Genomic DNA, 21,386 nt, shown 5'->3' on the forward strand with positions numbered 1-21,386 from the left:
AGGAATTTACAGACAATGCAATAATTTATTGTCAAATAACAATGTAAATATCAAGTTTTACGACAATTAGAAATACAATTCTTATTATACACTTTGAACAAGCAAATGACATTTGGATCCGAAAAGTTTTATTTGAGCGGGATTGCTGGAACTTCAGATCAGACTGCGAAACAAGGGGTTAAATGCAGGCATACATATCACATAACATTCACACATACTGGCAAGTATGAAGTAAGTATAATCCTCAGTTAGTTTGTACACAAACAAGAGACAATTTTGCCTACCCTTCTTTTGCATGCAAGAGATTGTCTAAATAGAAGTCAATGGGCCTGATTCAGAGCCGTTCGCTATTTGCGGTCGTTCGTTCAAAAACAAGGGGTGGCTATTCAAATGATCCGTTCGCAAATTGCAGTCTGTTCACACCTCTAAGTCTGAACGAGCGAGCAAAACATACGCTCGTTTATTTGTTAAAAACGCCCCCTGGCCGCTCGCACCATACGTCATGTCCGCTATTTATTAGATTAATCGAGTACATCGACCAGCGTATGAACTGCTCGCTATTCTTGTGGTTGGTTTTTGCTACCACAATCTTGCGAGCAGTTCTGGCTATAAAATAACCCAGTGACGTGGTCAATGACGCTGCTGTATTAATTATGCACACCCATAAAACGCCCGTTTTGACCTTTAAGCACGCCTGCGTTCGGATCTCCACTCCCCATTTTCAAGCACCTTCCCCTGTTACCACCCACATACGCCTCATTCTGTCACTCAAAATAGCAGGCATTCGCTATATTGCGAGCACATGAATTTCGGCCGCACTGACTGGTTCGCGCATGTGTACAACGATCCGTACGCATGCGCAGATGTGCGAACATCGCTCGGAACGAGCGTACTGCCGCTAGCGAGTGGCTCTGAATGAGGGCCAATGTTTGCAAACGGTGCCCGGGATAATTACTGTGGTTGCAGGTATCATTTCTCCTAGCAGTGCTGCAACTGGACTGTACCAAGTGACAAAGTTAATGTCTCCTGTCTTTTATCTGCTGCTCTGTATATTCCTGACTCCCTCCAAAAGTCTCACAGATGCTTTACACTGCATTGTGAGTTTGAATTGCTTGAACAGCAACAAAAGATGTATACGGACTGTGTTTGTGTTGATATGGGGAGGATGAGCTACTCACTGCAAGGCTTCATATCATCATTATAAGCTCTATTGCCTGCGAGGTGTGGTGCGGGGGTGCAGTGATGTAAGATTCTGACAGACCTGCTCTGCACTTCTGCCCTCCAGACAGCAGACTCTCCTTCTAGTCAGCCCCTGGCTGTCAGTCACCACAAAAGGGGAAGTTTCTGGAGTGGTCACGCTGAAAACTGCTTCCTCCTCTCTGTATCTCCTTCAGTTCCCAGCAAACTCTGGTCCCAGCAGTATCCTCACAGCAAATGCCGATCACTTCAGCGCGTTCCGGTAAGTGCAGAACTCCTACTCTGCTCCTGTCACCTCAGGCTGTGTCCCGCTCAACTCTCACACTGGGCTCTCATTAACTTAAACAGGAAGGAGTTTCCTTAAAACTCAATTGGAATAGTCCTGATCACATGACCTCTTCTGCAAGTTTATTACACTAAGTTCAATGGAAAGTGCCATTATGTCCTTGCTAGAGGGGCAGTTAATTGGCATAAACACACCGCAGTAAAGCACCATCACTGTACTACAATACATACATATCTATATATATTCACAACAGTACTTCTTTTCACCATTTAATATGTACATATATGAAATTACATATAACCAATAACTAGTTAGGTGGAAGAAATGGCTCTTCTCTTTCTCCCTATTTAAATACTGGGGTGCCACATATGGAATGTGCAGAGGCTACTTCTGATTCATTCCTTTGTCAGCCCCTGAAGGGTAAAACTGATTGGGTGAATCTTATACACCGTGGAGACCCTGAATGCTGGAAACAGCTGCACAAGGAACTGGAAGTAGTGCTGTGCATTTCATAGTTTGATCCAGCAACCAGGAAGTACACAGTCATCCTGGTATCAGAGCAACAGAAGCTCTTGGCCGTGTTTACACTGTACATCCTACAAATTATGAATGCTTCTATCTCCAAAGTTTGCTTTACACCGTTACAGGTCCTACTTCCTTCGAAGACCTTAGGACTGTGGATGGGGAAGTTTGTGACACTTTTCATGAGGCCTGCCTAAGGAGAGGTTTGTTGGAGGATGATGTGTAACCAAACATTCTTAAAATTCCTGTCAACGCTGGGTACTCCAGCTAGTATTCTAATAATTAACAAACTGGTAATATATTAAATTATCATAACATCACCAAATCACGCACACTCCCAGATTACTGAAAATTATTGGTGTGTATGTCTTGTAGTTTATCATTTTGAACGCAATACTTTGAATGCCAATAATAAAAGTGCAATGCACTTTTGGGAGATGAGTATCCATTTGCAAAGGTATAACTAACATAGTAGCAAGGGATACAGATGCTATGAGTTACGAAGCTGGGGTCCAAGGCTCCTCTTTTGTCAAAGCAACAGGCAATAAATAGAGTCCTCAATATATGTTGTATAGGGACCAGGGTAGTGGACAGTTATGGTCTATTGTAAGTCTCTTAACTACTACTGTGTAAAATCATCATAGTTGCCTACACTCATAGAATGTTCACAAGACTCCCAGAAGGTTAACTTACTTTCTGGGGAAGGTAGGTTAACCTCCTGTATCATCACTGTGGCTCCTGAACTGCCAGGACTCGCTCACATGTGTGACAACAATCATACAATCTTGTGATGTGATGGCATTGCCTTGCTCAGCTGTTACAGTGTGCTGGATACTTATTTGAATAATTAGTGGAGAAAAGGAGGTAGAAGAGGGTGTGGTGAGGGGAGGAGGTTGAGAGAGACAAATGGTGGGAACGGACTAAGAGATAGAGTGAGATGAGGTAGGGGAGAGAAAGAGGAGGGGAGGTAGTGGTGCGAGAGGCAAGGGAGAGAAAGGAGTAAGAAAGAGAGGATGGATAGGAAAACAGACGGACACAGAAAGAGGGTAGAAGATGGAATGTGAGAGTCTGGGGCACTAAGAGGGAGAGTGGTACTAAATTACATAGTACCCGGGCCCTGGTTCTCTGGGGTCCTGAGAGAACAGAGGAGGCATAACTGCACCTCCAAGATTGTGCAGTCATATTTTCCTCAGCAAGGCAGTGCACAGTTTTTATTAGGGATGTGCAGGCTCGGATAGGTTCGAGTTTGCACGTGGAGTTCGGATTTTTCCCTCCAAAAAAACGGAACTCAGAACGAGGCAAAACGTCATCTTACATGGACGAACATCATCATTCCTGGTCTTTTGTCCAGGAATGATGATGTTCGTCCATGTAAGATGACGTTTTGCCTCGTTCTGAGTTCCGTTTTTTTGGAGGGAAAAATCCGAACTCCACGTGCAAACTCGAACCTATCCGAGCCTGCACATCCCTAGTTTTTATATATGACACCCAAAGGAACGTGGCCGCTCTCCCTCACATGGCCATGTCTCAGCAGAGTGGCGCTGCAGGGGATATAAAGAGTCCAGATGAGTGTCTAAGAGAGGGAAAGTAGCAGAAAAGGGTTAATATATAACTATGTTTATGAGACTGGGCATGGCCATTATGGCTGGAAAAATGCAGCATTTAAGGTAAGAAAACATCTGAGGAGGTTGACATCTACGCAGAGCTTGCAACTGTCCATAAACCTCATCCCTGGTATTTAGTGGCACATGGTCTTAGAGTCTATGGCCAGCAAAATGCAGGGAAACTTCTTAATGGGCCTGATTCTGATCAAATGCAATATAGACATTCACATAAGTTTCAGATTTTATGCAATTGCACATGAGTCAAAATCCCAAAAAAGTCTCACTATGCGGGTAGCTGTGGTAGTAGTCTGTGTGGGTGGGTTGTGTGTTTTGTTGTAGCTGCAGTAAACGATTATCAAGGAGACCTGAGTGATCCAAGTGAGTATTGTTGACTTTTTTTTGTCTGTCCCTTGTAGGCTAGGCCTGTCTGAAACACAGACCAGTGCTCAGTATACAGGTTAATGGTGCCAGACGGGTGAAGCAGCTATCGAATGGATTTGTGAGCAATCCGTAGGTGATAAAAAGGTGCTTGTGCCAGTGATGATGCTTAAGTGTCCAGCCCTCCCCTGCTGTACCCATCTTGAGCATGTCTGTTCCGAATATTCCTTTCTGTCCAGAGTCATAGGACCTGTGTTTCTGGACTAGCTGTGCTACATCTCAGCATCCTAAAGATGAGAGCACATGGAGTTAGATAAGTGCCAGCTTAAAGTACTTGGAGCTGAATATTATAAAAGGCCTATTGTAAAAGGTGGAGGAGGTGTGACTAGTGGTGTGTAGGAATGTGCACTCCCTACACTATCACCTCCATTGTCTCCCAGAATTTGTAAAAGGGGATAAAGTGCACCATTCATGAGGGGCTTAGAAATCCAATTTTTATACTTATGATTTTTGGATGTCTGGATGCAAATACTGCTGTCCTGTCAGATGGAGACTGTCACTTTTCTCTTTTCAAATAAAGGCAGCCTCAATACCAGCTCCAAGTGATGGGATTCCTGTTGAAGCAAGAGAGAGCTACTACTCCATATTATCTCCTTTTGGGAGGCTTCAAACCCTAACCAAGATGGCCACCATCTGTACTTCTGCAGATGTGCGGCACCACTGTGTTAGAGAACATGTTCCACTTTGCTCCAGAGAGATCCTGCTATTACTGCATGTTCCATCCTGCTACAGACAATGATATCACTTGCATCCCGAACCTCTACCCACATACAGCCACAGACTGGTGACCTGTATACTCTGCTCATAATCTGCTCCACGTTGAGAGTCTATATATACATAACTGTGAGTACAGCTGTACTTATCACATTACTGATTAAGTACTGGCTGTTCACTAACTAAGGGCCTCCAGCAGTGTGTACAACTACTCTGCCATACCACCTCCAATAGTACACACATATTTTAACAATTCCATCTGGAAGCTGGTGTGAATCACTAAACTGGAGGGTGTGCAGTCTAGAGTGTGAATGCCCTATCCCTTGAACCCATCACTTAAAAAATTGGATTACTACTTCATAGTTTTTGGTTCCCTCATAATCCATGATTTTTTTTTGTAAAATATTTTTCATATATATATTCCCCACCCCACATGACCTCACATTTCTCCACATGCCCCTTAAATACTCATTGGTCCTCCCCACATACAATAAGTCCACCCCATATGCCCCTTAAATGCCCATCAGAACCCCTCCATATTCCCCTTATATGGCTGTCAGACTTACCCACATTCCTGGAGATCTCTCATGTGTCCCTTAAATGCCCCTCAGAGCTCCCCACATGCCATCAGATCACTCCACATGCCCCTTAAATACTCATCAGATCCCCCACATATCCCATGGGTATTCCTTTCTAGGCATGACTCTCCATACACTTACTTAGATACATATCAAATATGAAAGTTACAGGTAAATTGTCACTTCATAAATAATTACCTATAAAACATGCATTTGAGTGGCATATTGGCCGGTTGTCACCTTGTAAAATTGCTAATGTTTAAAGTAACATTACTATGCTGCTATAAAAATAACAGATAAAATAGCATAATTTTTATATTTTCTACTCTACCCTAGTTAAATCACTTAGGGGTCTATTCATTATTACTTAAAATTATTTGGAGATAATTAGGTTTAGAACTCGAGTTATACCTAATTACCAGAGGAATTCATCATTCCTCCTCTCCATAAGTATGTATTCCCAAAAGCTGTCATTATTGTGATAACAGCTTTTTGGAAAATAGATGCTTTTCACCAGATCCATCTGCTCCCTCCCTGCAGCGCATCCTCTCCCCCAGTGTTTGTTCCCTCTCTGCAGCGCATCCTCTCCCTTGATGCCTGCTTCCTCCCCGCAGCGCATCCTCTACCCCGATGTCTCCCTCCCTGGATCCTTTACCCCGGGGAATGCTCCCTCCATGAATCTACTCCCCCGGTGTCTGCTCCCTTCCCGCAGCACATCCTCTCCATTGGTGTCTGCTTTCTCCCTACATACTCCCCCCCTCTTGTCTCCCTCTCTTCATCCTCAACCCTGGTGTGTGCTCTTCCCCACCATCCCATATAACTGTCCACCCGCGGAACACATATGTGCTGTGTACGGCTGCCGGTGGACAAAACTGATGCCAGGAAGAGTAAAGAATGTGAGTGCTTCTTCGGGTGGCAGGGAGCGAAGACTTCACTCCGTCCCCAGTGCCACTCTTTGCAGCTACAGACAATTTGCATGGGTCTTGCAGGCTGCCGGAACAGTAGACAGGGGTGAGGACGAAGTTTTGGAGGAGCTGGCAGCTGCAGCAAGGTAAGACACAGCTGGAAGGAAGCTGAATAAATGGCAGCTTGTGAACACATTTGGATGCTGTAAGCCATCTCAGAATGGCATACAGTAAAACCATCAAGTTCGGAAAAATACGTTTTTTCGTAGCTTGATGAATTACATACTTTAGTATGAGGATGTAAAACTTATGGGGACTGTGGAAATTATCAGGACAGGAGATATCAGTGATATCAGTGTAACCAGGAGATATCAGTGATATCTCCTGTGTTACACAGTTCATGAATGGCTCTGTCTACAGAAGTAGGTGTTAATTTTCACCTACTTTTGTAGAAATTAAGGGATGATGAATAGACCTTGTAGGGGCCCATTTATCAGCGAGTTTTATCATATGCAAATAGTTTTAAAACTTGTTGCTCCAACCAATCAGCTCCTAACTGTCATCTGCTTGAAAAATGACAGTTAGGAGCTGATTGTTGAGCACCACTTATCATACACAACAAGTTGTAAAACTTCAGTTACAGTATGTTGCAGAAATATTTGTTTTAGAAAATATGGAAAAAAACTCAAGTTTGATAATGACTTTTATGTACAGTATCTGCAGCATTGGCCATTTTCCTACTAATTAAGTAAAACAAAGGGAACTTACCAAAGCAATGTCATCTCTGACCATCAGTGATCTTCATTTCTGACTAACTTGTAGTGTATCTTTAGTATGAGCACTTGCAGTGGCAAATCTGCCTATGAGCAGCACAGTGGTGGAGGAGCAGAGGTAGTGTCAGGGGGCACTTCCCATGCACATTGCACAGATAGGTACTGTGCCTGGATGCCTATTATCAGGGATGCTGAGAGGGTGGGGGGGAGGGTACTGATTACAAGGCCCGTCTCCCCTCTCCAGCAGCACAATGAGTACAGGGGGGCAGTACCAGTCTTCTCTGCCTGCACCTGATAGAAAGGGGGATTGCTCTGATCGCATCACCCCTCCCACTCCCCCCGATCTGCCCATGGCTGAGAAGTGACGCCACAGATACTGTATTTTTTTTTTTTTGTAAGGAGGTGCGGCCATGCTATTTCCCGGGCCCAACCAGGCTCTCTACAGCCCTGCCTACTATGTAAACAAAGTGCCCATATGCTACCACTATATGGGAACAGCATACGGTCAATTGTGAAGGGGAATGGGAGTGATCCTGCTATATCTTCTTCAGGATGTATTGGCCTCAGTGGCACCTCAGCACTGAGCAGTAGGTGGCTGAACAAGCTGGGCTGCTGTTATTATAGTTTTATTTATTAACATTTACTTATACAGAGCCAGCATATTCCATTGCATTTTACAAATGGGATGATGATAAGCCTAATTTTATGTGGAGGCCTGAGACTGCACTCCCATCCTCACCACTGTTATTCTGGCCCTTCCATACTTACCGACTTTCTGGTAACCCCTTCCGGGAGGGGGCTGCCAGGTTGGTGCAGCAGGGAAGTTTGGGGCGGCTGAAGTGGGCCGAGCGGGGACATGTCCGCGCAATCGCGTCATAGCGGCCCCGCTTTATAATACCGATATTGCCGGCATTATAAAGCAGGGGGCGGGGCTTCAATGAAGCAATTCAGCGCGAATAGCGTCATCGCCCCCCCAAACCGCCCACTTTCACGTGCGGATGCGGTGGGTCGCAGGGAGTCAGCAGACAATGTGGGGGACTTGCCTCCTCTTGCGTGGTGCCGGGAGTGGCAGCTGATTTTTGGAAGGCTCCCCACAGTTCCAGGAGAGTAGGCAAGTATGACCCTTCCCCTGGGTAATATCAATAACCAGCAGCTCTCTGATCCCAGGACCTATACCAACATTTCAGAGTGACTGTATCATACAGCGCACCGAGCACTAATTACCTCTGCAATCTGGCTGGACCAATATGTAATATGTAGTACTTTACCATATTAAACTCCTATCATCATTGAAGTTTGCAGGAAGGACAATCTTACCTCTCTGTCTGTCTATTAATAGATATTGTCACTGTGTTTGTTCAAAATTCTAATACACAAATGAAGATGTTGATACTGTAAACTGTTTTAATAAATAATTTTTATATTAATAAATAAATAATAATAAAGGTCATTACTTTAAGTTAGTAAGGCAGCACAGACGGTGTAATGGTCAGCGGCTGTGATGGGGGGGCACCACATTTTAACTTGCCTCCGGGCGTCTGGGATGAACTTACGCCACTGGCATTACTGCCTCACAGCACTAAGGTCATGGGTTCGATTCCTACCACAGCCCTACCTGTGTTTGCGTGGGTTTCCTCTGTGTACTCCGGTTTCCTCCTACACTCCAAAAATATACCGGTATGTTAATTGGCTCCCGACACAAAATTAACCCTAGTGCAGTGGTTCCCAAACTGTGTGCCGTGGCACCCTGGGGTGCCTTAGGATACTTGAAGGGGTGCCTCAGCTTGGTGGTTGAGCACCAAATCAAATTATTTATGGTCAATGAAATGTAAATATGTGGACAATTAGAAGCGCAAACCTGTCCACCACCACTACATAACTGAACCTAAGGATGACAGGTCAGCATAATTTACTTAATATTTTTTTTATTGTGAATTTCTCGTTAACAAACTTTTGGCCTAGGGGTGCCTTGAAAACATGCTGATACTCTAGGGTGCTGTAATTCAAAAAAGTCTGGGAACCACTGCCCTAGTGTGTATGTGTGTTTGCATGTGATAGGGAATATAGAGTGTAAGCTCCACTGGGGCAGGGACTGATGTGAATGGCCAAATATTCTCTGTAAAGCGCTGCGGAATATGTGTGCGCTATATCAATAACTGGTAATAAATAAATAAATAAGTAAATGATAATGAGTTCACTGCAAATAAACACTAGATGGCACTGTTACATATACAGAATATTCTCAATGTGTTTTTACTTCCTGTATTGGTGCATACACTATTATGTGTATTATACCACTGTTTTAATAAACATGTCTAAATGTGTCAAAGCTCTCCATGTGACAGCAAAAACCAGTGCACAATGGACATTATAATACAATGTTGTTAAATGATACTTTTCCAGCACAAAGAATCATGTACAGTAACGTAAGTGTGCAGTGTTGTTCTAGAGAGAGAACAGCTTTCACTTTCAGTTTGCTTCGGGACTAGCAGAGAGGAGGCTGGTCTTGCAGATCACAACACAAAAAGCTCTCACCATGGAGGTAAGTAGTAAGTACCTCTGTACTTTTTCCTTATAACTTCATAGGCAGCCACAGGTCATACTTGTCTACATTTAAAAAAGCATTTCATGGAGATTGTGAAAACACCACCTATGAGCGCGGCGCTAAAGTGGACGTGTACTGCTACATTATATCTGAGGCGTGCCATAACACTGACTTACCTCCAAATGTAAATGAGCCCTAAAGCAGCTAGTAAGATCTATTTGTTCATGGAAACACACTGATACTTTCAGGGCTTGCTCATGCATTGTGTTTTACAAGAGATTCCATATAAGTGTCCAAGAGAAAACTTATATGAAAATGCATGTATCCAGAAGGATCATTGGGGGAGATGTATGAAGCCCTGAAGTATGTGCGCTGATACCGCTTCTCTCCGATGTATGACCGGGGGTCTGGGCGGTAAATGACAGGGGCGCTATGCGCCCCTGTCATTATCGGCGCTGCTATCTACAAGATAGCAGCGTCGCTGGCAGGGCCATGTACGAACGGTCATAACGCATGACCGTTCGGCCGGCTGTAGCTGTCGTTATCGACAGCTACAGCCTGGCGCTAGCCTATCCCCACAGCAGGGACAGCGCTGTTCCTGCTGCGGCGGCTGCTGGCTCCAGGGCTCCACGCGGGGATCTCGCGATACTTGCGAGATCCCGCGCATGCTCAGTGGAGCCGGCCGGGACAGAGACAGCGCATCAGCACTAGGCTGATGCGCTGCTGTCTCTAACAGGTAGCGCCGGAGGGGGGAGTTAACACTCCCCCTCTCTGGCTGATGAGATGTTTATACATCTCATCGGTAGTGCTTCCTGCTTCACCTCGGTAAAGAGGCGAAGCAGGAAGCGTTATAGCGGCACGTTAAGTGCCGCTATAATACATCTACCCCACTGTGCCTTATAATAACCAATGCAGGGAAATGGCGCTGCTTATACTATTTTAGTGTATATATCTCTGATTTCTTTATATCCCCAAGTATATAACAGCTTCATAATGGGGGTAAGATGCAATCAAGGAGATTGCTAAATTCTTCAGAGAGACTGTGAGATTGCTACTATTTTAGGGAGTCTCCCTGATAATCAGGTGTGTTGGAAAGTATGCCACAGGTTATCATGCTGGTGTAGCACCAGTGGCGTCACTATAGGGATGCAGGGGGTGTGGGCCACATCCGGGTGCCACCCTTGGAGGGGGTGATGCCAAATTACCGGCTCCTCCTCAGTGACAGGAACTTTCTGCTGCATTGTGACATTCTCCTGCAGCGCTTGGCTCCTGTCACAGAGGCGGAGCCGACAGTGCAGGCACTAGTCTCCGGGGATGCTGGACACCCCTATGGAGTGATGTGTTCCAGATTTTCATCAATGCCATGCCCTTTTATGTTAGGACTTGCTCCCTTTTGGGGGTGCACGCCTCCGCCAAGCGGGGGCATATAAAGTGCGCACCGGGTGTCACCAGACCTAGTGACGCCTCTGTTAGTCCAAGAACATTCATTCAATGAAGAAGAACATGTACATGTATAGGCAGTTGAATGGTAAAGTATTACATGTGATCCTGTCAAGATATTTTAAACAAATTGCTATTATATCAACTGAAAACTTAAAAAAATGCAAATTATATCTGAACAAAACGGATAGTTAAATACATAAAATGTGCTTCTTGTAAAACTGTTCTACTTTATTTTATTCTCAATTTCGAACCAATTATTATTAACAATTTTAATTATTCTTTAACCATCACTTTAAGTCTCACACTAGTGTGATTACATGGGGCGGTTCTGCTGGGTTGGCCTGGGGGTCCCGTGCCGTTTGTTCCATAGGAGTTTTAGGGACCTGCCTGATAGAGGTCACCTGGACGCGGTAGGCAGGCCCATAATTATGGCCGTTATTATGCAAAGAACCTCGTTGATGCTATTTAGCAGTTATATTATTAGGTTTAGCATGGCTAGAGTGTGCACTTGCATTTGTCTCTTTATGCTTGCAGCACTACAAGTCTCAGCAGGTAGCACCTCACATTGTGCTTAGGGTGTGCAATCTAGGGCCCCTCCCCCTACAATTTCGAACCATGTTTATAAATTGTCCTATGACATTTTGTATCCCTTGATCTGTGGTGAAATGTTGATGTCAAGTAAATGCAAGAACATAACTGCAATATTTACAGAAGTGACTTAAGGAAGTAAAAGTTGTTCCTACTGCAGAAGTGGTTATTTGGGTCTCAGGAGTAAGCTTTCACCAGATGAGATAGATTTGAGGGATCAAAATTTATTTACTTTTCTTGCAAATTTCTCTTAATATATCTCATTTTGAGACATCTGAAAATTATTTTTTAAAATGTTCTATTTTAAACAAGAGCAATTTTAAACACAAAACTTGTAGTCTTGATTTCACTGAAGCCAAAGCGGTAAATTTACATCAGTTTCACTGTCAATTGGAAACAGATGTGCATTTTTGGTGGAATTTAGTCTAAAAAACAGTATTTACTAAGTAAATTACTATGCATCCCTTTTTGAAGCCTATATTCATGGCAAATCTGATAACATTCCGTCGTCAATCTGAGGTAGATTTAAAGCACTGCACAGATCAGTATGATCTGTGCAGGCTTTTTTATTTTCAAAAAGCTTTAAATGTATACAGAGGCGTATTAAGAGAGGAGGCGACCCGTGTGCATTCCACCCCCTCCATTTTCCCCGGTGGCCGGCAGTAGACCCTGGACGATTTCCTCACTGCCTCCACAAAACGCCAGGAAAATGGCCGCAGCAGACATTTTCTGGCATTTTATGCAGAGCTGAGACACCCAACGTGGGATCTCGGAGAGGTGAGTATAAGAATACAACGGCGCAGGGTGGCCGGTGTGGGCCCCCCCAGGACCCAGGGGCCTGTGTGCACCACACACCTGGCACCCATTATAGATACGCCCCTGAATGTATAAAATAAAAATGTTATGGAACTCCCCAAAATTATAAACAGCCTAGAGAATCTGAGCCTTGGCTGGTAATAATAAATATGGGGAAAACCAGCGTTGGGTCTCCCCTATCTTCCAATAACCAGCACTAGGCTGAACCAGCCAGGGCAGCTGATACTATAGAAGGGGTACATGTAGCATGTGGTCCACCTGCCATAACATCAGGCAGCCCTCCTCGACTGGTCAGCCCAGTGCTGCAATCCCTAGGGAAGTGCGGACTCTAGTATGTGAGTCTAGTCTTTTGTTTAATATTTTTTTACATGTGGGGCACAGGTGCCCCTGGACCCTTGATGTCCAGGCATGCTTGTACTTGTGGTTCGATAAGTGCCATCATGACCCAGCAAGCTTGCTGGTACCTGTACTCCACCTGTAAAGAATAATATTATTTTAACTTTATTAATACTATTACCTCCACACAAAGCTCTGGGCTGGTTGCCCTTAGAAATGGGGATGTCGTTTTTAGGGGGTCCCCACTTCCCTATAGTTTCCAGCTCTGGGCTGATGAGTCAAGGGCTGGTTGCCATTATGGCGGGGGGACCCCATGCTGTAAGTGCCCCTGCTATAGTGTCAGCTGCTCTGGCTGTTTCAGCCTAGAGCTGGTTATTAGAAAATACATGAGATCAGGGCCGGCTCCAGGGGGAGCCGCGTCCTGTGCAAAATGGGGGTGTGGCCTAATTATCATAGACCACGCCCCCTAAATGGAGTTAATTGGGTATGTGCCCGTATGGCACGCCTCCCGTAAACGTCAGGCTGGGGACGAGCCCAGCACTACGTCAGTAGCTGGGCTGCCCCTAGCCCTTTTCCTGCACTGAATGGATGCCAATGCGCATGTGCGCGGCATCCATTCCTCTTCAGGGCCGGCACAGCTGCGGTGTTGGAGGTGCCCAACTTTCGTCCCGCGGGTGGAACAGCAGTGCAGTGCTGGAGAAACAGGACTGTCCCGCTGAAATCGGGTATGGCTGGGAGGGGAGCTCTATGGGGTGGCGCCCCCGTTCGACCGCACTGGTCGAACATGCCTGGAGCCAGCCCTGGATCGGATTACACATTATTTTTTTCCCTATTTTTCAATACCAGCCTAGCAGGTCTATTATTTGGGTGGGTTTGCTTTCGGAATTTAGTTGGTTTCTAAAGCCGATGCTTAAAAAAATCTGAGGTTTAGTTAAAAATAAAATAAGGCATCATTGATGAGCCAATGTTCTATTGTGTTCTGAAGTCTGCATTTTTAGTGAATTCCTAACAGATCCAGCTTTAGTAAATCAGCAGATTGCAAACCTGCTGTAATAGACTAAACTGACACTTAGTAAATATACCCCAAAATGTAAACTTTAAGTTAAAACAGATCCTACTTGATAATTTTTTGGACTGGAGTGGAGGTTCAAATGGCAAATGCAGAAGGCATCAGCATGGCCTCATACCAATGGCCTTATGCTGTCAATTAAGCCATTACGTCGTAGGGAACAGACCCATGATGACGGGATTCTGGAAATAGGTAGGATAGAGAGTGTACACTGCTCTCTTGAGACATGAATCAGATATTTTATTAGCAAAATGGGTATGACCCAGTCGCAAAAAAATTATATAATTCAATAGTTTATTATAAGAAATCTCCACAATATCTATTCTAATAGTTAGAGATAAAGATAATAAATTAATAATATGGTATTATATATAATTAAAAAAACTGCGAAAATTGGTTACAAAATAGAAGAATTGTGTCAAAGTATGAAAATATGTGATTACAAATATATATATGTGTATATATATATATATATATATATATATATACTCCCAAAGGAGGCACTCCGGACTCGTAGAAAAAATCACAAGAGATACGGCATTCAGTGCAACGTTTCAACGCCTTTATTGGCGTTTTTGTCAAGCCAATAAAGGCGTTGAAACGTTGCACTGAATGCCGTATCTCTTGTGATTTTTTTCTACGAGTCCAGAGTGCCTCCTTTGGGAGTATGTATTTCAGCTGATACACTACGTGGATTTGCTGTGGAAGGGCACCCGGCACAGTTAACTAGTTTTCCCACAGAGTGCCGGATCGTGGATTTCGATATATATATATATATATATATATATATATATATTGTGATAGGATCACTGGTAAAGTGGTCTGTGACAGGGACATTTATCCCAGATTCCTGTCCTATGTGTTTAAAATCCCCAGGAGAAAGTCTGCAGTGTAGCAGGCTTGAGTCTCGGCTTTTTGAAAAACCGGTTTGGGACCTGGGGGTTGTGGGTGAGAGGAGAGAGAGGGCTCCACCCACGGCCACTCCAGGTTTTGGTTCTCGCAGCCTGGTAACAGGCTTGTTAGGGTTCCCACCTGAGTGGCCAATATAAGCCTAGTTTGGATAAGGCTGAGTGTCTCACCTGGGAGAGCAGGCAGGGAGTTTGCTCAGAGACACTTGAAAACCTAACTGTGAGTGTTGTGCTGTGCCTTTGTTGCTGGTGAGGGCATTAGGCCCTGCCAGGTTCTGGTAGTGAGGGAACCACCTGTAAAGTTAGAGCCCGGCCAGGGCTAGGATTTATGTTTATGGTTTCTTTTGTTGTTTCTGTTTTGCACAATAAAGACTGGCGCCGACCAGCTTGTACTCGAATCCAGTCTGGCGTACTGTTTCCTGGCTGCTGTGTGTGTAAGGAAGGAGTCCCCTACCCAGGAGAGGGACCCCCTAATCTGACTGTGTCACAATATGGTGGAGAATGCGGGCATTCACACACACTGAAGTTGCAGCAAGAGGAAAACTTTCCGTTTAAAAATTAAAGGGACAGACACCCAATTTGTAAGTGTGGAAATAACGCTGTGTCCTTGGAGTCCCATAGAGGAGGCGTCAGCCAATGCTCAGAGAGGCAAGGCTCAGCTTCCAACCTACACCCCAGGACAAAATGGAGGACATTATTAAGGCCTTGCTCCAAGCTACAGCAGCTCAGCAGGAGACTAACAGACTTCAACAGGTCGCCATTGAGGAAACCCGCCAGGCCTTAGCGGAAAACAGCCAGGCCATAAGAGAGGTGGTACAGCACCTGGTCGCCCGGCCCAGAGAGGTTACTACTGGTCCTTCCACCCCCACTCACTCCGTACGAGCCAGTCACTTCCTCCAAAAGATGACTTCGGGCGATGATGTGGACGCCTATCTCGCCACATTTGAAAGAACGGCCGAAAGGGAGAGTTGGCCCAAGGAGCAGTGGGCAAGTCTGGTGGCACCTTTTCTGTCTGGGGAGCCACAAAAGGCCTATTTCGGCTTATGCCTGGCTGATGCCAAGGACTATAAAAAACTAAAACACGAGATCCTAACTCGCTTGGGAGTCACCTCCTTTGTTCGTGCCCAACGGGTCCACCGCTGGGAGTTCCATATGGACAAGCCTCCACGTTCACAGATGCATGACCTCGTCCATCTGTCCTCAAAATGGCTACAGCCCGAGACGCTGACGGGACCACAGATCGTGGAAAGGGTCATGATGGACCGGTACCTGCGATCATTACCTGTGACTCTGCGCAAGTGGGTGAGCCATGCAGACCCTAAGTCTGCGGACCAGTTGGTCGAGCTGGTGGAGAGGTACGTGGCGGCTGAGGAGCTGATGAGTATGCCCCACCGAGCCCCGATGGCGCACCGGCGAACTCCCACAGACACTGGTAAGACTGTTCCAGGGGAGAAGGGTGCTGGGCGGTGGAATGTACCTAAGACTGAGGGTGTAGAACCTGGAGACAGGCCTGCTAGGCCAGGAAGGTTCTTGCCCCGTAAACGACTAGACATTAATATGATTCAGTGTTTCCGGTGTGGTGACTTCGGCCATATTTCCGCTAATTGTTCACTTACAACTGAACCTATGCAATGTGATACTGCTCATGTCTACCGCAGGGCGTCTTTCTTTGCACAGACAGCCTCTACGGCTGACCGGCAGGCTGAGACTGATAAGCACATGTGTGTACTCACTGTAGATGGCAACCGAGTAGAGGCACTGTTAGACTCTGGTAGCTTGGTGACACTTATGAAAGCTGAGCTGGTGAACCCCTTGAGGCATAAAGGGAAAACTGTTGGTGTGACCTGCATACATGGGGATACTCGATATTATGTTACTGCCGAGGTGAACATCGAGACACCCTGTGGCTCTGCTATAGTTTCTGTGGGTTTGGTGCCTGGTCTGATGTACAATGCAATATTGGGGAGAGACTTTGCTCACTTCTGGAAGTTGTGGGAAAGCCGTTTTGTTCCAGAAGTGAACAACCCCGGTCCATTTGAGAAGGTTGTCGATGTAGTGGAGGAGGGAGTTTCTTCTGAGTCAGTTATTCCCTTTTTCTACTAAGGTTGGCGAACTAGAGAATGCGGAGCGTGACGGTGGCCCGCCAACTGATGTGCCTCCCATTGAGGTGGGAAGTGTTGTTGGGCCAGTTGATCGTCTGCCTGATTTAGAGGTCAGAAGAGAGGTCTTTGCCGTGGAGCAGTTGAATGACCCTACTTTGGTAAAAGCCAGGGAGAATGTAAAAGTAGTTGATGGTAAACCCGTAGACCCTGATAGTCCTTTGTCCTATCCCCACATGGTAATGTGTCAGGATTTGTTATATCAGGTAACTAAGAAGGGGGAAGATGTTGTGGAACAGGCTCAACAGGCACAGCAGAGGGTATACAACCGCAATGCTCGGTTACGCAGCTTTGCTCCTGGGGACAGAGTGTTAGTGTTGGCTCCCACTGTGGAAAATAAACTTTTGGCTAAATGGCAAGGCCCCTTTGAAATCTTAGAAAGAGTGGGACAGGTCAATTACAAAGTTTACCAGCCGGGGAAAAGAAAGCTGGAACAGATATACCATATAAATCTGTTAAAGCCCTGGAAAGATAGAACGGTACTGTCGGCCGTCCGAGCCCCTCCAGTAAAACCAGGGCCCTTAGTTCCCGAAGTGACAGTGTCAAAAACCCTGTCGGCAATTCAACAACAAGAGGTCAAGGAGTTTCTGATCAGAAATAGGGTGTTGTTCTCTGACGTACCTGGGAAAACCTCGGTCATTAAACATGACATAATCACTGACCCAGGGGTTAAAGTTAATCTAAAGCCCTATAGGTTACCAGTAGCACAAAGAGAATCTGTGTTGAAAGAAATTAAAAATATGCTAGAGTTAGGGGTTATTGAAGAATCACATAGTGAATGGTCAAGTCCCATTGTGTTGATTCCAAAGCCCGACGGGAGTGTGCGTTTCTGCAATGACTTCCGAAAGTTGAACAGTGTTTCAAAATTCGATGCCTACCCGATGCCACAGTGGAGAAGGAGGCGTTGGCCATAAAGTGGGCGTTAGAGGCTCTCAGGTACTACTTGGTTGGAAGAAAGTTCAAATTGATCACTGATCTTGCCCTTTGAAGTGGATGTCCGAAAATAAGGACAGTAAGGCGAGAATTACGAGATGGTTCTTGGCGTTACAAACTTTTACATTTTCAGTGGAACACAGGCCAGGGGGCCTGTTGTCTAAAGCAGACGCGTTGTCACGCGTTCATTGTTTGGGGGCTTCAGTTGTTCCGCCCCATAGGTCGAAACAAAGGGGGGGGATATGTGATAGGATCACTGGTAAAGTGGTCTGTGACAGGGACATTTATCCCAGATTCCTGTCCTATGTGTTTAAAATCCCCAGGAGAAAGTAGCAGGCTTGAGTCTCGGCTTTTTGAAAAACCGGTTTGGGACCTAGGGGTTGTGGGTGAGAGGAGAGAGAGGGCTCCACCCACGGCCACTACAGGTCTTGGTTCTCGCAGCCTGGTAACAGGCTTGTTAGGGTTCCCACCTGAGAGTGGCCAATATAAGCCTAGTTTGGATAAGGCTGAGTGTCTCACCTGGGAGAGCAGGCAGGGAGTTTGCTCAGAGACACTTGAAAACCTAACTGTGAGTGTTGTGCTGTGCCTTTGTTGCTGGTGAAGGCATTAGGCCCTGCCAGGTTCTGGTAGTGAGGGAACCACCTGTAAAGTTAGAGCCCGGCCAGGGCTAGGATTTATGTTTATGGTTTCTTTTGTTGTTTCTGTTTTGCACAATAAAGACTGGCGCCGACCAGCTTGTACTCGAATCCAGTCTGGCGTACTGTTGCCTGGCTGCTGTGTGTGTAAGGAAGGAGTCCCCTACCCAGGAGAGGGACCCCCTAACCTGACTGTGTCACAATATATATATATATATATATATATATATATATATGTAGCAGTGCCCTTGCAAATACTACCAGATGTCCCAATAAACTTATTCTCTTGGCGTTCTAGTGTCTATTCTGTCTCTAAATTGCACTCACATAAATAATCAGACCTACTTAATTGGTCAAGAGGTATTTATCCTAATAGTTGTGCTTATTTTCACAGAGATAATTTATAAAAAAATATTATCGCCAATAATTAAGTCAAATGCCAGATATCCAATTTGACAGCTATTTGAGGTGGTTAGGACCATGAATTCAGCTATTCCTAGAGTGGTCTATACAAATCACAATGACATCAGTGGTCTATACATATTTTGTATTCTGTTCTAAATTTAGTACAACAGAGCCTACTGGTACAGTACATGCACAATTCTATCATAGATATATCTGTTTTTACACTGTCAGACTATAATTGACAAATCAGAAGTGGTTTTCTCAAAGTGCTATTACCCTCATAGTGAATATCAGTTTCTTATATATCCGGCTTTAATAATATTTATAAGAAATGTTCTTCATTCCTAAAGGTAGACTTAAGATGTTATCTTTCATCAGAAATCACACTTTTCTCTATTATGAGAGATATGTACAGTATATTGTATTGCCGGTAAAGGTATTATTTTATTAACAGTGTTTGGATAGCAAATTCTTTTTATATATACCGGTACATTATATAGTAGACATTATTCTTCTGGAAGCAGGATATATTACATACCTTCCAACTGAATATAATAAACAAATGAAACAGCTTGATATGTGTAAAAGTCAAATGGCCACAATCTGGCCACAAATATATTTACCGGTGTTCATAGAGTCCAATAAGGAATAAAGGTTTCACAGCAATTGGTGTACTTGACTGCAGCTTAGCCCAGGTTGAGCTGAAAGGAGATATCCAACAAAGATGAATGGTGAACTGATAGAGGACTTGTATTAGCCGTTCAGGATCCCAGGATTGTACATCCATTATGCGTGCAGTAATAGGTGCATATAGTCCATCAATGGTGTACCGCCTAACACATTTCCCTGTCAATAGACAGATTCCTCAGAGGCAACTTTTTTTTCCCACAACAAAAGTGATTGCATTGAATTTAACTTTAGTGCATTGCTTAAAAATGTATCTGGGGTGCCTTTTTGATAGCACCTATGTAAAACCTTTTTCATCCAACACATACCTCCCAACTGTCCTGCTTTGGGCAGGACAGTCTGCTTTTTTGGAACTGTCCTACCGTCCCAGCCACGGGCTGCATTGTCCCACAAGGAGGGTGAAATTTGGAGAAAGCATAGCAGAGATGCAGGTGAATAGATGGCATGCGGATGCACACAGCATCTATACAGTGCGAGGTGTGATGCCACGCCTCTTTCCCTGCAAGGCCATGGCCCTTTTTTGGTGCGCACCTGGTGTCTCTACTTTCATCTCATATAGGTACTGCATTATGTGAGCGCTGATAATTTATTTAGGGGTAAAATCGGTAACTACGAACGTTATGTGTAGCAATTACCGTTTCCCTGGAGATGTAGTAGCCATCCTGACAGTCAGGATGACGATGGTCCCACTCACAATACAGACAGTGGCATCCAGACTGTCAGAATACCAACAGATTGTGGAGGTAAGTATTAGAGTTAGGGGGAGGCTTAGGGTTAGGCACTAGGGGGAGAGTTAGGGTTAGGCTGCGGGAGCGGTGGGTTAGGGTTAGAGGGAGGGTTAGAGTAAGAGTAATACTTACAGAAATGTGTCCTGATTCTGACTGTAGGGATGCCACTGTTGGTATGCTGACCATCAGCATCCTGACCATCAAGATCCCGTGCCTAACCGTTCCCTGCATGTAGTAATGCAGGGAAATTATCAGAATGAACGTTCCAACAACTGCAGTTATCGATTTCGACGCACCATACGAAACTGTCCCTGGCTGGCTATTATGACAGATAGGGATTGTGCATACAAAAAACAATAAAGTCTTATTTTTTTCAATTAGCCACTGGTGCCGCTGAGAGTTTCTGACCGGTGCAGGTGCAGACTCACTGCAATCCTCGTTCAGAAGCTGAGGGAAGGAGAGTGCAATTCGCCAGCCAGGTGATTTGGCATGCTTCCTCTTCGGCAAACGAGAAGATGATACATGTGGGCAGTGTCTGGACTTGCTTCACCGTGTAAAATAGGCGAATGAGGTCCAGGCATTTAACTGTCATTAGCCTCTCCATCATACATCTCCTCCATATTCTGTTGTATCACCATGATTTTATTAGTTGTTGAGTTCTAGTATGGATATTTTTTACACACTTTAGTGTTTCATTCAAATATTTTGTTTCTCTATCTGTATTTGAAATGTGGTGATATTTCTGGGGTGTTACACATAAGGGCTGCTGTGTGCCATCTTGAAATCCCACTTCAGTATTTTCATTTTGATATTAATCCCTGCCTTCTTATGCAGTATATTATTCTATTTATTAGTATAGTCATCTATTTATAAGGCACCATAAAGTGTTTACTGTGCTGTACAAGGTACTAAACATAAAAAAAAATTGCAATACGAGAATAACAGAGCATAAGTACAATTTGAATAAGCTAACCATAATGTAACTATATAGGGAGAACTATATATCAGCCAGTAAATGAACACTACCAGCGAATGAACATTTTCAGTATAACAAAGGGCGTTCATTTTCTCAGATAATCATGACAAGTGTCTACTTTTATGCTTTGAAGCCTTCTTG

General features: G+C 44.7%; 1 protein-coding gene and 1 long non-coding RNA gene across 2 annotated transcripts in view; both read left to right on the top strand.

The window, feature by feature from the left end:
• The first annotated feature begins 1,405 nt into the window (after nucleotides 1-1,405).
• Nucleotides 1,406-4,091, top strand: LOC148442243 (uncharacterized). Its single transcript, XR_015875840.1, has 3 exons — nucleotides 1,406-1,459; nucleotides 2,131-2,208; nucleotides 4,026-4,091. It is a non-coding gene; the product is annotated as an uncharacterized LOC148442243 (long non-coding RNA).
• A 5,414-nt stretch (nucleotides 4,092-9,505) lies between these two features.
• Nucleotides 9,506-21,386, top strand: part of LOC148442244 (uncharacterized) — a 65,699-nt gene continuing 53,818 nt past the window's right edge. Inside the window, exon 1 of the mRNA XM_088464129.1 lies at nucleotides 9,506-9,559. Within this exon, the coding sequence (XP_088320255.1) occupies nucleotides 9,554-9,559 (6 nt within the window). The 5' untranslated portion in view covers nucleotides 9,506-9,553. The remainder of the gene's footprint in view (nucleotides 9,560-21,386) is intronic.

The sequence above is a fragment of the Taudactylus pleione genome, unplaced genomic scaffold (genome assembly GCF_031769625.1).
Source record: "Taudactylus pleione unplaced genomic scaffold, aTauple2 ptg001594l, whole genome shotgun sequence".
Taxonomy (NCBI): domain Eukaryota; kingdom Metazoa; phylum Chordata; class Amphibia; order Anura; family Myobatrachidae; genus Taudactylus; species Taudactylus pleione.